General features: G+C 40.7%; 1 protein-coding gene across 8 annotated transcripts in view; it reads left to right on the forward strand.

Annotated features, from left to right (window-relative positions):
• LOC146641961 (nck-associated protein 5-like) overlaps positions 1-14,840 on the forward strand; it is a 188,676-nt gene that overhangs the window by 102,659 nt on the left and 71,177 nt on the right. For all 8 annotated transcript variants that reach the window (XM_085397959.1, XM_085397949.1, XM_085397951.1 and 5 more), the window contains one exon: positions 10,115-10,248. In XM_085397959.1, coding sequence (XP_085254085.1) covers positions 10,115-10,248 — 134 coding nt within the window. The remainder of the gene's footprint in view (positions 1-10,114; positions 10,249-14,840) is intronic.

Here is a 14,840-nt window from a genome sequence, read left to right on the forward strand (position 1 = left end):
GAGGTGTCAGATATTCCAGGAAATATCTGACTTAAATAATCCACCTACTCGTCGAGAGGTCGGTGAGTTCATCCCCTTGCTCTTTTCACCTACATGTTGAAGTATCCTTGGGCAAGATATCGAACCCAGAGTTGCTAAGAAAAGCAGCACTCCAGACAAGGGGTGGTTAAGAGTGAGGACCCAACATCAATGGTAAATAATTTTTATACAGTGCTTTTTAATGCATTTCTTATATTACACAGGATGCATCAAAGAGCAACTGGGTTTAGTATCTTGCCCAAGGCATACAGGCTGGAGCAGTCAGGGATCAAACCACCAACCTTTGGATTAATAGATGATCTGCTCTACCTCCTGAGCTACAGCCAGGCCAAAGACAGGCAAGCTTGTTTAACAAAAAAGCAAGATGTCTATTTTGGCTGATGGCAGGCAGTACAAAACAGTTCAAAACACAGGAAAACATGCTGGAAACCCTGTGGCGAGGAGGTGGTGACTATAAATACTGAATTCTTTGCTGAATTAATCAGCAAAGATGACACAATGAATCAAAACTAAAAGCAAAGCACAGTGAACTAACTCTCATAATAAAGCAGGAAGTGGGAAAACCAAATGGGGAAAATGCAGACACATGGATGAACTTAGCAAGGAAACTTGACAAAGGTGAAATGAACACTGAGGGAGGAATAAACTCCAAAGCACCAGGGAACTAGGAATAGCACTAATTACACTAAAGAGGAATATATGAGGGTAAATGTAAACACTAAACAAACCAGAAATTAAATAGATCTTAAAAATAAACAAAACTCTAAAGTCCAAAAACTTAAAAACGCTCAATAAATGGACCACAGGTTGTTCCACTTTCTCAAGTGTCACTACAGCTTAGAGAGTAGCTGGTGAGTGTTTACAACAAGTTGCTATCTCTCTTGCAAACTGCTAGCAACAGCATCAATATGCTAGTGACCAAAGCGATCGCAAGGAGTTTGTTTTACCTATTAGTGCCTGTTAGCAACCTCCAGCAACCACTTGCCAACCAGTTGGGGAATATAAATTTTTCCTGAGCAACCTTGTAGCTGCCAACCAATCTCTGCATCTAAAACACCCTTTGCCATTTTTTTTCTTTTGTATTCTTCAGTACTTGCATTCGCTGATGGTTGGTTGGAGAAACAAGATTTACCAGCATGATGATTTTTGATGTCAGCTGTATGGTTGGCAATATCCTTTTAATTTAAGGTTCCTACTGTACTGGGTCTCAGAGGGTGGTATCTTTAGGATTAAATAGTAGATTTCACAGATGACACCGCTCTTTTGGACCCTCCTGAAACAGAACATCTTAGTATTCTAGAAAATGCTGCAACTCCTGCTGGATTGAAAGTCAGCGAGCCAAAGACTAAAGTCACATCCTTCAACTATAGAGATCATTTTAGACTTTAAACACTGATTTTATCACAATGTCACCTGGAATAAGGACAAGAAACTAATATCAATGTGGCAGCCCAGGCATCTGCATCCAGCTGAAGTTATGACTCTGACTCTCTTAATATTTTTACAAACACCCTAAAGACCAGGTAATCGCTTCACAATACCAGCTAACACACAGTGTCTATTAACAGCTATCAGATATATAATTATGCGAACTTTTGCAGGAAATGAACAAGATTTATTCTTTCTCAGTGTTCTGGCACATACGAGCAGGCTTTTGTTTGAAGGAGAGTTAGATTTGCTCCTGTTGGCTACCCCTTTGTTACAAAAAATCATCTGTATTTGTAAACAAAGACCGGAGGCAGGGGGGGAGATAAAACAAGAAGCCTTGGCCTGGATATCTGCTGGCTACACAGGCCCCCTGAGGCTAAGTCATCAGACTAGCTAATGATTGGCTGAACCGCAACAGACACCAGAAAACCGTATCAAAGAAGTCTGAAAGCAGCATAACAGCAATTACTGTCACAAACTTACTGCATTAGAAAAATACTGTGTTATACTGGAAGATAGCGAGATTTTGTCCCTGAAAGGCACCAACATTTAAAATAAACGCAAAGAATAAGACAAAAACTTTCCTGGACTTTTCCAAGATTACTAGATAAGTGTGTAGCATTTGCATATTATCACCAAATAAAACTTCTGTAATAACTAACACTGTTTAAATAACCATATGTGTGGCTTTTCTGCTCACCTGGATTACATTTAGCCAAATCAAATAAGCAAATAAGGCACACTGGCAGGGCTCCGGGTCGGCAATATTAATTAATTTTGAGCACGGGGTTTAATTAGTTAGCTGTAAGTGGATCGAGGTATGATGATTATCTGACAGTGATTTATTGGTGTGTAAAAAAGAAAAAGCACCTTCAGAGTGGACATGCTCCGTAGCGTGCTGCCAGCAGATAAAGGGGCTCTCTGACGGGCTTAAAAAGGAGAGGCTCCACGTGGAGCTCGGGCGCTCGGGGACCCTCATATAGGGTTTCTGACAGCTGTTTGGAGGATGTGTGACAGCGTGGAGGTTTGGGAACTGGGGGGGACTCAGGTGCTGTCTCTGCAGATTGGCCTTATCAGCCACGGGCAGGGGCCGCGATGGGGTCCCCCCGCAGGACTCAGCACATTCACCGGGTGACGAGCGCTGACAGCCAGGTCCAAATCGCATCTCCACACCGTCCCATTCTGGGTGTGTGTGCGTGGGTGGGGTGGGGGAGCTCCCTTGGCAATGATAAATGGGCCACTCGTATGATTTTGCATATTCCTGGGGTGTGTGTATTATTTGCCACAGTGCCCGTGGCTGTCTAAGAGAGCAGTGGTACACTCCAATAGTGGCGCTCCATGATAATTGAATTGATGGAGTCTTTTGGTGTGGGGTGGGGTGGGGTGATAAAACACTGTTTGGGCTCACTTTAGTCACAAGTAATCGGAAAACACACACTCCTGCACTTTGATGCTTTCTCTTCTGTTTCTAAACAAACAAGAGCATAATTATAATTTTTATCTTTACGACTTGTATCTGGGAGCCAGCCAGGCAGGCCAGGAGGCCCGATCCTCCTCGTGTTACACTTTCATTTGAATCCAGCCTCGCTGATGCACACAAACAGCCCGGTGGCATGTTTTATTAATGAATGGAGAACCTGCACAGTGCTTTGTGTCCCCGATGTTTGCTTTGCCAGCGAGCCTCCGAGCCGCTCCCGGCCCCTTTGATTAGGCAAAGAGCTCCAACCGAGGCAAGGGGGGGGGATGTCCTGTGTAATGAAGAGATTATTGGGCCTGTACCCCCTAACCCTGAACGAGTACAGTGTATATACAGTTGCAGATGGACATCCTACAACACGATGGGACACACACACATGCACTTAACCTGATAAGGTCGCAGCACAGCACAACAAGGAGAGGCAGAGGCCTCTAATTAATTTAGAGTCCTCAGTGAATCTTAGAGGGTATGAAAGGGGGGCTCCGAGTATTCTAGTAATTCAGCTCGGATGAATACCATTACCATCTAATGTTGTCCAATTACCGAAGCGGGAGGCTTCATTTTGGGCTCGAGTGCAGCTAATAAAATCTTATGTTCCAAAGCCGCTCGGTGTAACAGATTCTTCATTTATTTCTCAGGCTTTGCGTGTTGATGGTGATAAATTCTGTCACATACAGATGGATATATTTCTTTATTTATCTCTCTGTGGCAGAGGTCAAATTTAATCCTCAAACCCCCTCACCCCTCACCCCCCACCCCCTGATGCCCAAATCTGGGCTTGTTTCTGATATATGTGGTATAAAAATCCAGCAGGAGCTATTTTATAGATTACACCCCATATTTCATTTGACATTGGCTTCTTTCTCCTTTTTTTTCTATGCGCTGCATTGTTTAATAGAACAGGAGCATGTTGCCCCCTGCAGGACAAAGAAGAAAGAAGGCAGGACACCTCGCCTCATCCCATCCATACAACAGTGACAGGCTGTCAAGAGAGCGGGGATTATCTCCTCAGCGGCCAGATTAACTAAAATAAATGTTCTCACAGAAAGTTGCCAGGCGTGTTTTCATCCTCTCGGTGTTGACTTTGAGATCTCTTCCCAGGGCTTTTTCTAAAGAAGTGTTGTCTTTGTGGCTGCAGTGAAGGCTTATTAAAGAATATGCTTTCAATTAGAGCACCAAAGGAGGAAAAAAAAAAAAGAGAGAAGTTGCTGCAGACAATAAACATTTCAATCGAGGAGAAATGTATTGCCGGGGGATTTCTGGCCACAGAAAGATACAGCAATGTTTGATTTAATGTCCTCAGGCCTTGTAAAATTGCAGAAATTATATATTGAACAAAAGCAACGCAGGGCTTTTACTACAATGTAGAGACTGTAAATCCTGTGTTGTTATTGAGGTTGTTGGCAAGACTGTCAGCAGACACGTAGCGGTCGGTGGTTTGTGCCTGGAGGCCTGTGTGGGCAACAAAAAAATCAGGACCAAAGCTGCTACTGTGCTTTTTTTGTTTTGTTTTGCTGAACAAAGCCATGCATGTTGATGCAAATAAAAGGCCTTTGTGCTCATTTGCATCGAGGTGAAATTCAGCTAAACTGCTGCGACGCTGGAGGCTGAAATCGGCGCCCGTTTCTTTAAACGCTAAGTGGAAAATGTGTCCTATAAAACATAAAACAACTTTATGTGTCATAAAGAAAGAAGAACCAGAAAAGTCATATATATATATATATATATATATATATATATATATATATATATATATATATATATATATATATATATATATATATATATATATATACGTCCAGCTCCTGGCAGGGGGATGCACTACTTTACGTTCTTGTATGAGTGGATTTACAGCAGCCATTACTCCTGACAGGGAGAGCCTCCCCGCTGCACATAGTAGCCGTGAATTTACTGCCGCAGTGAAGACGGGGACTGGTTTTAATGGTGACTCTGGTTTAATATTCCCCCTCAGCAGCTGAATCACCCAGTTAGGATCTGCTTTTGTAACAGAAGTAACAATGTAGTGACACAAGACAGTTTATAAGGAGAGTATGGTCATACGGAGTAATGGAGCAATGCGACTCGGTGTCACATTATAGTTGTTTCGATGTTTTTCTTTCCAGTTTGGTTTCATGGTTTTTCACGAGAGACCCGGCATAAAGGAGGGCCTCATGTCGAGGAGGATGTTTTGTCCATATGCCACACAGAGTGACACGCTCACTGTCTCTGACCTATATTCTTTCACGCCACAAGATGTCCCCATAATGCTTGTCTGAGAGAAAGCACTCCAGCTTCTTTGCAGGCATGCACTGAGTAATACCACATCATGACTGGTGCTGACGATGAGGATGGGCAGTAAGTAATTCCATTTAGTTCAGTTCAGTTCAGTTCATTTTTATTTCAAACATTTCAAACATGTGCCTTCACAATCATTACAAAATATCATTCCATTATTTGTTTGAAAAGGAGTAGGCTGAAGTATTTACTTATTTGTCCCTACCCCCTCAAGTTTTACCTCTCATTCATTTAATTTTTTTTTTGTCTTAAATTAAACAAACAACATATGAAACATATAAACATATGAAGTAAAACAAAACATAACATACATAAATCAAAAACAAGAAATTAGCAAGCCCCACCACAGTATAGTTTCTTTCATATGAAAAATACAGAATGTGTATATTTGCAGATACACAAGTTATGGAAAAACAACAAACCAAAACAAAACAAAAAAACAACCAAAAAAGAACCGCAACACCATTACCAGCAACATTACCGTCCTGGGTTAACCCCGTTTTCTTCATTCTTATACTTATTTAAAATTAGGTTTTTATATTTTACTTTAAACTGTTTTATGTTTTGACTGTCTTTTATTTCTTCTGTTGGACTGTTCCATAATTTAACTCCTGCAATTGAGATTGACATAGTTCTTAAAGTTGTTCTAGCACTTTGTATTTTTAAATTCCATTTCCCTCTTAAGTTATACCCACCTTCTCTTTCTATGAACAATTTACAGATTTCTTTGGGAAGCAATTTATTTCTGACTTTATACATTATTTGCGCTGTTTTAAGCTTCACCAAGTCTTGGAATTTAATAGCTTGCATTTTGACAAAGAGTGCATTTGTATGGTCCCTGTACCCTACATTATTTATTAATCTAATGGCCCTTTTCTGTATTATAGTTATTGTTTGTGTGTTACTTTTGTATGTGTTTCCCCAGACCTCTACACAGTAGCTCATATATGGCAGTAGTAAAGCACAGTATAAAATGTGCAGTGCTTTCTGATCCAACATATGCTTTGCTTTCCCCAGGACGGCAATGCCCCGTGCCAATTTCCCCCGAACATAAGTAATGTGTGGCTTCCAACAGAGCTTGTGGTCAATGATCACCCCAAGAAATTTTATTTCATTTACTCTTTCTAAATATACATTGTCAACACATATTTCTACTTCGATGTTTTTCTTTTGGTTTCCAAACAACATAAATTTGGTTTTATCGAGATTCAATGATAATTTATTTATATCAAACCACTTCTTTAATATCGTTAATTCCTGTGTGATCATTTCCAAAACCTGTGGCAATTCCCCACCTGCACACAGTATATTTGTGTCATCTGCAAATATTACAAACTTTAAAATCTCCGATACTCTGCAGATATCATTTAAGTACATAATAAACATTTTTGGACCCAGTACTGAACCTTGAGGTACTCCACAAGCTATATCCATCAAATTAGATTTATATTCATTTATTTGTACATATTGTTGCCTATTCCCTACATAGCTTTTTAACCATTCCAAAACCACTCCCCTAAACCCGTACTTTTCCAGTTTTTTTAATAGAATTTCATGATTAACAGTATCAAACGCCTTCTTTAGATCTAAGAAAACTCCGAGCGCATACCTCTTATTATCCATACATTCCGTTATCTTTTCCATTAAATCTATCAGTGCCAAAGCTGTTGATCTGTTGTTTCTGAACCCATACTGACTATCTGTCATTAATTCATATTTTTCCACAAAACTGTCAAATCTTTTTATGAAGAGTTTTTCCAGTATCTTATAGAACTGGGAGAGTATTGACACTGGTCTATAGTTTGTAAAATGATGTCTTTCACTGGTTTTGTAAATGGGAATAACTTTAGCAACTTTCATTTTTTGTGGAAAAACTCCTTTTTGAAACGACAAGTTGAATATATATTTTAATGGTTTTACGATACCATCAATAACTGTCTTTACCGTTACCATATCAATATCATTCCAGTCTGTACTGGTTTTGTTCTTAAGTCCTCTAACCATGTCATAAATCTCTTTCTCTTCCACTGCTCTTAAAAACATTGAGCTACTATTCCTTTCAATATTTTCACCAGTGTCCCTTTCTATTCCATCAACCTTTATTTCTTCTGCCAGTTTTGGCCCTATGTTTACGAAGAATTCATTAAAGCCATTTACTATCTCCTCCATGTTATTAATACTTCTTGTCCCTTCTATAAAGTACCCAGGGTAATCATTATTCCTTGATTCATTTTTGATTATTCTGTTTAATACATTCCATATATCTCTTGTGTTATCTTTATTGTGTTCTAACCTTTTAATGTAATACTCTCTTTTACAGGATCTCATTATATTAGTTAATTTATTTTTGTAAGTTTTATACTTCATTTCAGTTTCTATTGTTCTCTTTTTTATGAATTCTCGATATAAGGTATTTGCACTGAAGAGAACTGATGAAGAACTGACAGGATAATCTGGTGATTCCCAACATTTTCCATTGGCTCTTAAACTCTGATTGACTCCAAAACAAATAGAATATTTAAGCATGTGTGCACACCCTCTGTTTAGAGTTAACCAATCACATTTAGATTCATGTTAAATAGTAGCCAGTACACATCTGTAAACAACTGAACTGATTCTCATTGAACTTTTATATAAAGTTCAAATGTTTTATCCAGAGGATTATCCAGAGACTTACTTTTACAGCAAAGAGCTTTCAAAACTTCAGATGTTTAAAGGAATCTGTCAGGAGAGGTGCAGGAGAATTCCCAAGGTAACAGATGTGTTTCCATAGATATACTGTAGAGTACAGTGAAGGCTGTTATTTAAAAGGTTATTTAAAACTTTTATTCACTTATGTACAGTAGTCTCTGTTTAAAATACTAATGCATTCACTTCAGATGTTTTCTTCCACAGAGCCAGACTTTGTGGTAATGTTTAAAGTGCTCTGGGTGAATAGTTCTTTAGGCTTCCTGAAGCTTTTTTTGCACGTTGACTCCTTTATTGCTCATTTTCAGTCCAGTCCTTGTAACTGACCATTTTCAGAGGAATGTTTTATTTGTTTGTTGAGCCACTTACACAGACCTATGAGTCATTTAAGCACAAAAAAGAAACTTAACTCAGGGGATTAACTATTCTTGTGACTATGCATAACAGAGAACTTTGCAAATACCCAATTATAAGATGTGTCTTTAGGCCCTCTGTGCGTTTTTGTGACGGGCTGCTAGTAACAATCTGTGAAAGATGTCAAAGATACCACAGTTTGACAGAGATAAAATAGTACTTTTGCACCAGCAAGGTGATTCCCAAAGAGATATTGGCTGAAAATGTAACATATCTCACAATGGTGTGCAGGGTGTCCTTAAAAAGTTTGAGGAAACCGGACAAAAGAAGTGTCAGTATCTGTTCATTTGAACAGTGTCCCATTTTCCTAGCCAAAGAAAAGAAATCAGAAGTGAGTCGAGACTTTTGCACTGTATATCCACATATACGTTTTTCACCACCTCCCTGGGTACTTGTACTCCTAGGTGGAAATAAAAGGATGATAATCATCTCTAATCAACCCTTGTTAAGCCAAAGTTGAATCTCTTATTCACCAAACACTGCATCTTTGTTTGCAAAAGAAGAAACTGTCTCCCTTTTTCTTTCTAGTGTGTGTCTTTGGCCTCAGACCCATTTGCAGATATTTTACAATCTTGTATTTTTAGCTGATATTCCTGGCAAGGCTTTGACAGTTGGTAGATCACCCAAATCTACGGAAATGGAAGCCAGTGGCTTTGTCATAGACTGTCAGCAGCAGCGACAGATGCTTGGCTTTATGTACAATAGAAACTGCCAGACCAAGAGAATGATCCCGTCTTATTTGCTCCGTCAGCTAAAAAAAAAAATCCTCCGCCTTGCTGCTAGGAATTTGCTTAAAGCTTTTTTTGCAACTTTGTCAAGAAAACTGGAGTAGGGAGTGTGCCACCACAGGGACCTTAGTCTTTGAAGTTGGGTTTGAGGCAAGGATGTCTTTCTCTTTTGGGATCCAAAGACAGAATCCTTCAGAAATGAAGAATCCAATTAAAGAATTGGAAAAGACCAGAGAAAACTGGCTAAATGCTTCATGGAGACCATATACACCACAAGCAACATTTATAAAGCTCTGAAATCAAGGAATGGAAAGCAGAGATAAGTAGGCATAAGTGATCCCTCCCTCCTCTTACCGAGGAACTCCAGCTTTTTAATTCAGGATCTATCAATAGTTGGGTCGAATGAGGTCATGTTTACTCATCATCATAACTATAACGTAAAGGGGGGAAAAAAAGGTGAAACACGCAGAAGAAGAGAGGACGGTTTGCATGGTGTGAGGAAGAGAGGAGCAGGGTAAACATGCTATTCATAGCTTCAGTGATATCGGGGAGCATTTTCTGAATAGATCTGAAATGAAATGAAAAGCAGGAGAAAGACTGAGGCACGGGAGGGCGGGCTCAGTGATTTCAGATGACATTTAGTGTGAACTTTCTCTCATAGAGACAGAAAGAAGCGGAGGCTCATTATGAGTGTTTCAAAGTAACAACAAACTACTGGAAGTAATGCCAATCGAGGCGGCCTAAATGTCATCATGCCCTTATTCTTTTATTTCCTCTCACACCTAAAGTCAGGGGAAAAAGCGGCGAGGCGTGGATTGTCTTTTTCAGCTAGGACAAGCTGTGTTTGGTTTCAGATGTTTGGTGAGCAGATGTTTTGGTGATTATGATGCTGAGACAGCCTGTGTTTGCTTGCCCTCATCCGAGGAGGGTCGAATATTCGGGGAAGGGGGTCGTAAAAATTGTGGCATGTGACTTGAGGGTGATCTTTTTAGCCCCAGGCCACACACTGCCTGAGAGTTGATCGTCCTTCTGCTCTTTCCCACAGCGAGAAAAGCTGATCCACGAGCTAGAGGAAGAGCGACGCCTGCGACTGGAGAGCGAGAAGCGTCTCCGGGAAGTGACGGAGGAGTCCGAGCTGGGTCAGGCGCAGGTGGTTTCACTGCAGCTGCAATTCTCCAGGTAAAAGAACCCAGGAGCACAGAGCGGGCTTTAAATCCCATTTTTCAGCCCTCACTCATTACGTTTGAACAAAAGGAATAAATAAAAACAAATAGAGGACGAATTACAAAGTTGCTATGATACTGATCCTGTTTATTCAGCATCAGCAAATATTGTATTCAGCCCTCTGTAACCCTGTGTGGGAGGTGATGAAAAGTACGAGCGTCTATAAAATGATTGTGTTTCACTTGAGTGATTTGATCTCCTTTTTATGCAGTGCTGTGAAAAAGTATTTGCCCCCCACCTCATTTCTTTGTTGTTTGTCTAGTTGTTTTACCCTGAGTAAGTACAAAATTCAGTTTTTCTTTGATGATTAACCACATTTGTTAGAAAGCTGAGTTCAGTTTCACAAGACTCACTCAGGCTTGGTTACTGGCAGCCCTGTTGAATCCAGAAACCACTTAAATAGAACCTGTCTGAGAAAGTGAAGCAGGTTAAAAGACCTCAAACAGCAACACATCAGGCCACGATCTAAAGAGCTGAGAAACAAAGGTACTGACATGTGTCAGTGGAAAGGGTTAGAAAGCCATTTCTAAGGTTTTGTAACTCCAATGAACCACAGTGAGAGCCATTATACACACATGGAGAAAACTTGTATCAGTGGCGAGTGACCAGCCTACCAAAATTACTGCACCAGAACAACATTAAAGAACCACAGGCCTCACTTTGAACTTTGACCTCGGTTAAGGTCAAAGTTCACATTTCACATTTACCAAAAACATCTTGAAAAGAAGAAAATATTCTGTGGACTGACGAGACAAAAGCTGAACTTTGTGGAAGGTTTGGGTCCTTTTACATCTGACATAAAACTAACAGCATTTCATAAGACTGGACCAAAATTCATCCGCAATGATGTGAAAGATTCACCTGCACTTATCACTGAAGCTCGATTGCAGTTCTTGCTGCGAAGGGCGGAACAACTACTTTTTAAGTTTATGGGCATTAACAAGTAGGTTTGGATAACTGTTGTCCCTTATCCATTTCTTTGTTTAATATTCAAATTTGCTTTGTTATCTGAAACATGAAAGTGTGACAAATTTGCAAAAAAACCCTCAGAAATCAGGAAGGAGGCAGATACTTTTTCACGGCGGCACAGTATCTGTAACATTTTAAAGAAGAAAAATTTTACTTCTTAACCCCATTTAAGGGCAACCACCCACACATAAATCCTTGAACTGCTTTTCCATTTATTTTCTGTTCTTATTTGAGACTTTATGGATGTGTCGGACACCACGCTAGATGAATAATCCTTGGGTAATAAAAGGTTTTAAAGAGATGACCTCACACGCTTTCCTTTCACTAAACTGCAGGTCATCACAAGCCATCTGCAAGAAATTGTAATCAGTGAAGAAATGCGCTTAATCCTTCAGAGGTTTGACTTATTTCGAGTCCCTTGCATTACTTGTTGTCCTACTTTCATTTGAAAAGGCCAAAGCATCTGGTCATCGAGTAATTATTGTCTCTTTGCTGTAAAAGTTATGACAGGAGTTTGAGTAGATTTTACTCAAAGTCTGTAGCTCGGAGTCAGAGTCTGGACTCAGAGACCCCTGGATGTTTTTTCCTCTCTGGTTTGAACTCTGTTGCCCTGGAAAAGGGCACCTGTGTTCACTTTTTTTTATTTTTTTCAACTTTTCATTCACGAAGGAAAAATGAGCCATGCTAGACTTTTCTGTCTTCTAAAATATGTCTTTACCTTAATAAAACTGGACTTTTGGACCCAATGCTAAGAAAAAACGATAGATGTGCAAGAGTGAAGAATCTCAACTCCCATATTCTTTATAAAAGTGCATTTAAAAGTATTGAAAGCTATGTCCACACAGAAAGCATTCACAGTGACATTCAGCGAATTCAGGGGGAAAAATACTGATTTCCTAGTCAGATACCTGAATGACCTCCCCTGGCTCCTTTCGATGTGGAGGAGTAGCAGCTGTACTGTCTAAGATACTTAAACTCATCCACCCTTGACAACAACTCCTTCCAGACCCAAAGTGGGCATTCCACCCTTTTCTAGCTGAGAATCATGGTCATAGGGTTAAAAAGATATTGCAGACAATACTGAGTATAGTTGTATGGAACAATACAGCCAGTTCCTGATTTCTATTCTGATCAATGCTATCACCCAGCAGACAACCAACAAACACGACTGGGTCAGACATGCAATGAAAAGGGTGAGCTGGGATTGAGGTGGGTTGCAAAGCAGCTTGCAGAGGCAGCAAAAAAACGGAGCCAGGTTAGGCCAAAATTGGCACGGTGAAGATTCCAATCTGTCCCAATGCAGCTTTTGAGTTAGTAGTGCTTTTCTACTCTATTTGAGCACTCAAAGCGCTTCCTTACTACAAACGTCATTCAAACAAGTACCCTTTTCTATACCTGTGCACTTTTAACCCAACAGCTCGGGGGTTCAGTATCTTGTTGAAGGATATTTTGGCATGTGGACTAGAGGAGCCACAGCCACCATCACTGTACTAAGCCTTTGCCTGGGTACTGAGTTTAACCCTTTGCTCCAATTTCTTAAAACTTCACAGTAAGCTGCAGTAATGGGTGATCCAAGTGATCAGAGTAAATCTAATAAAGCAAACTTGGACATTTTTTATCAAACTGTTTCTCTTTAAGGAGATATCAGTGGCATGTACAGCAGCCTGGAGCATTTTTTCCCTGAAGCGTCCAGAAACCAGTAACTATCCCTTTTAGTGAAAGCAATAGATTTTTGCCAGCAATTTTCTGCAATCAGCACAATCTTTCAGTAACCTTCAAAATCGATACCTTGTTCCCACTTTTTCTATTTCTCACATTCTTTTCTTTGCTTTTCCATTTCATCAGAGCACTTCAGTGCCATTTCTCTGCGACGCTTGACCTTGTCTTCGTCAGAAAAAGATTGTCTGATACATTACTTTTGCTTTGCAGAAAGGGAACCCATAAGGTGTGAAGCCCTTAAACAATGCTCTCGTCATAACTTCAGTAACCTCTATTTCATGAACTCATCCTCCTCTTTGCAGCTGCTGAAGTGTGACAGAGAGGGACAGCAAATCAAGAGCCAGGGCCCGAGTTGATGCCATAATTAGGCGATAGGCATTCAGTATGCAAAAGGACGGGGCTGGGGAAAAAAGAGTCTGGGGGATTTTACATTGACTGCTTATCTTCTCATTAAGTTGGTTGGAGAAAATCCGGTACGTTTTAATGGTCCCAGTGTTATAGTGCAGACGAGGGCAGAGTCGCTGCCAGGGGAGGAATAAAATATTTAAGAGCCATTCCAAAGATTTATCACATATTTAAAATGTTCCATTGATGCCTCTGAATTAAGCTCAGCGGTGTTTCTCACTCATGTTGGCCTTCCTCGCATTCCTGATGCACATTTATACAGTTTACACTGTTTTGGAGATAGCTGAGGGGAGTTCATTTTGCTTTATCCTTCCTAAACCTGAAGCAGTTTTCTATTTCCGGCATTTCCCCTGTCCACGTCTTCCATCGGGGTCACCTTCTGACCTTTACGTAGACTTATTGGGTTTTTGCACAGGTTCCCCGGCATAATAAAGAGTGCAGATACAGTGCACTCGCTCCTCAAGGCTAAAAGTGAATTAGTGAGATAGTAGCTCGCAATACAAGAGTCAATGTGCTGAAGCCAGAGTGAGATGAAGTACAGCAATTCTATTAGGGGGGAAATATATGAAGCTTATCCCTGATTGGGTCCTGCACAGGTCCCCGCAGAGCCAGATGAATTTGTCTGCATGGCAGGGGTTGTCCAGATAGATGGCTCTCATCGGGCATCCGGCGGCTACCGTTCCTGCTGCCAAGCAACGGCGTGGCAGTAAAGACAAAGATTCCATTATGTCCTTAAAAAGCGCTCATCGAAGTGGGGATGTTCGGCCCTACCTCGCTCGGCTGTTGCCATTCCAGCGGTGTGGCGCGCTGACATCATGCTCGATTGCTGCAATTTCCCCGCGTCGTCAATGCTTCTTAGCAACTCCCAAAGGGAACGCGGGGTTCGGGCTGCAAGTTCGAAAGATATCTCCCCGCTCCCCTAACGCCTCTGCACAAATAAGCTAACAGGATTTCACTTTCAGAGCCTTAATCTTTGTTTAAAGCGATGCCCGAGCGCTTATCTGAATGTGAACGAGTCCCCTAACAAGCATGTGGAGTGTGTTTACTGGTACCTGGTCCCTTCGCCGCATTAGCATGCTTACATGGCAGCCAATAATCTGCGGTGGCAGATGGGACAACAGTGTGGTCACTTTAATTAGCCAGTAAAAAAAAGAAGCCTTCCTGTAAACCTTTGCCCTACTTGCATCTGCTGTTTCAGTTGTTGGCTTACGGATGCTTGCCTTCAACCGGCAGACGACACTTATTTACCTCTCTGCTGGCTGATTGATTGATTCGGGCTCATTATTTGTTGTGCATTTGATGTGTGTGTGTGTGTGTGTGGGGGGGGGGGGGGTAGAAACCTTAGTTCATCAATGTGTCTTTTTGAGTTAATGCCCACAAATCATGTTAAGTGGACGTCCAGTCTTATAAATAGACCGTGATCTGCTTGACCTCAGGCAACAATTGATTTGCGT

This window comes from Rhamphochromis longiceps, linkage group LG23 (assembly GCF_057381845.1).
Source record: "Rhamphochromis longiceps isolate RC_006_pf linkage group LG23, R_longiceps_female_GT1.1, whole genome shotgun sequence".
Classification (NCBI taxonomy): domain Eukaryota; kingdom Metazoa; phylum Chordata; class Actinopteri; order Cichliformes; family Cichlidae; genus Rhamphochromis; species Rhamphochromis longiceps.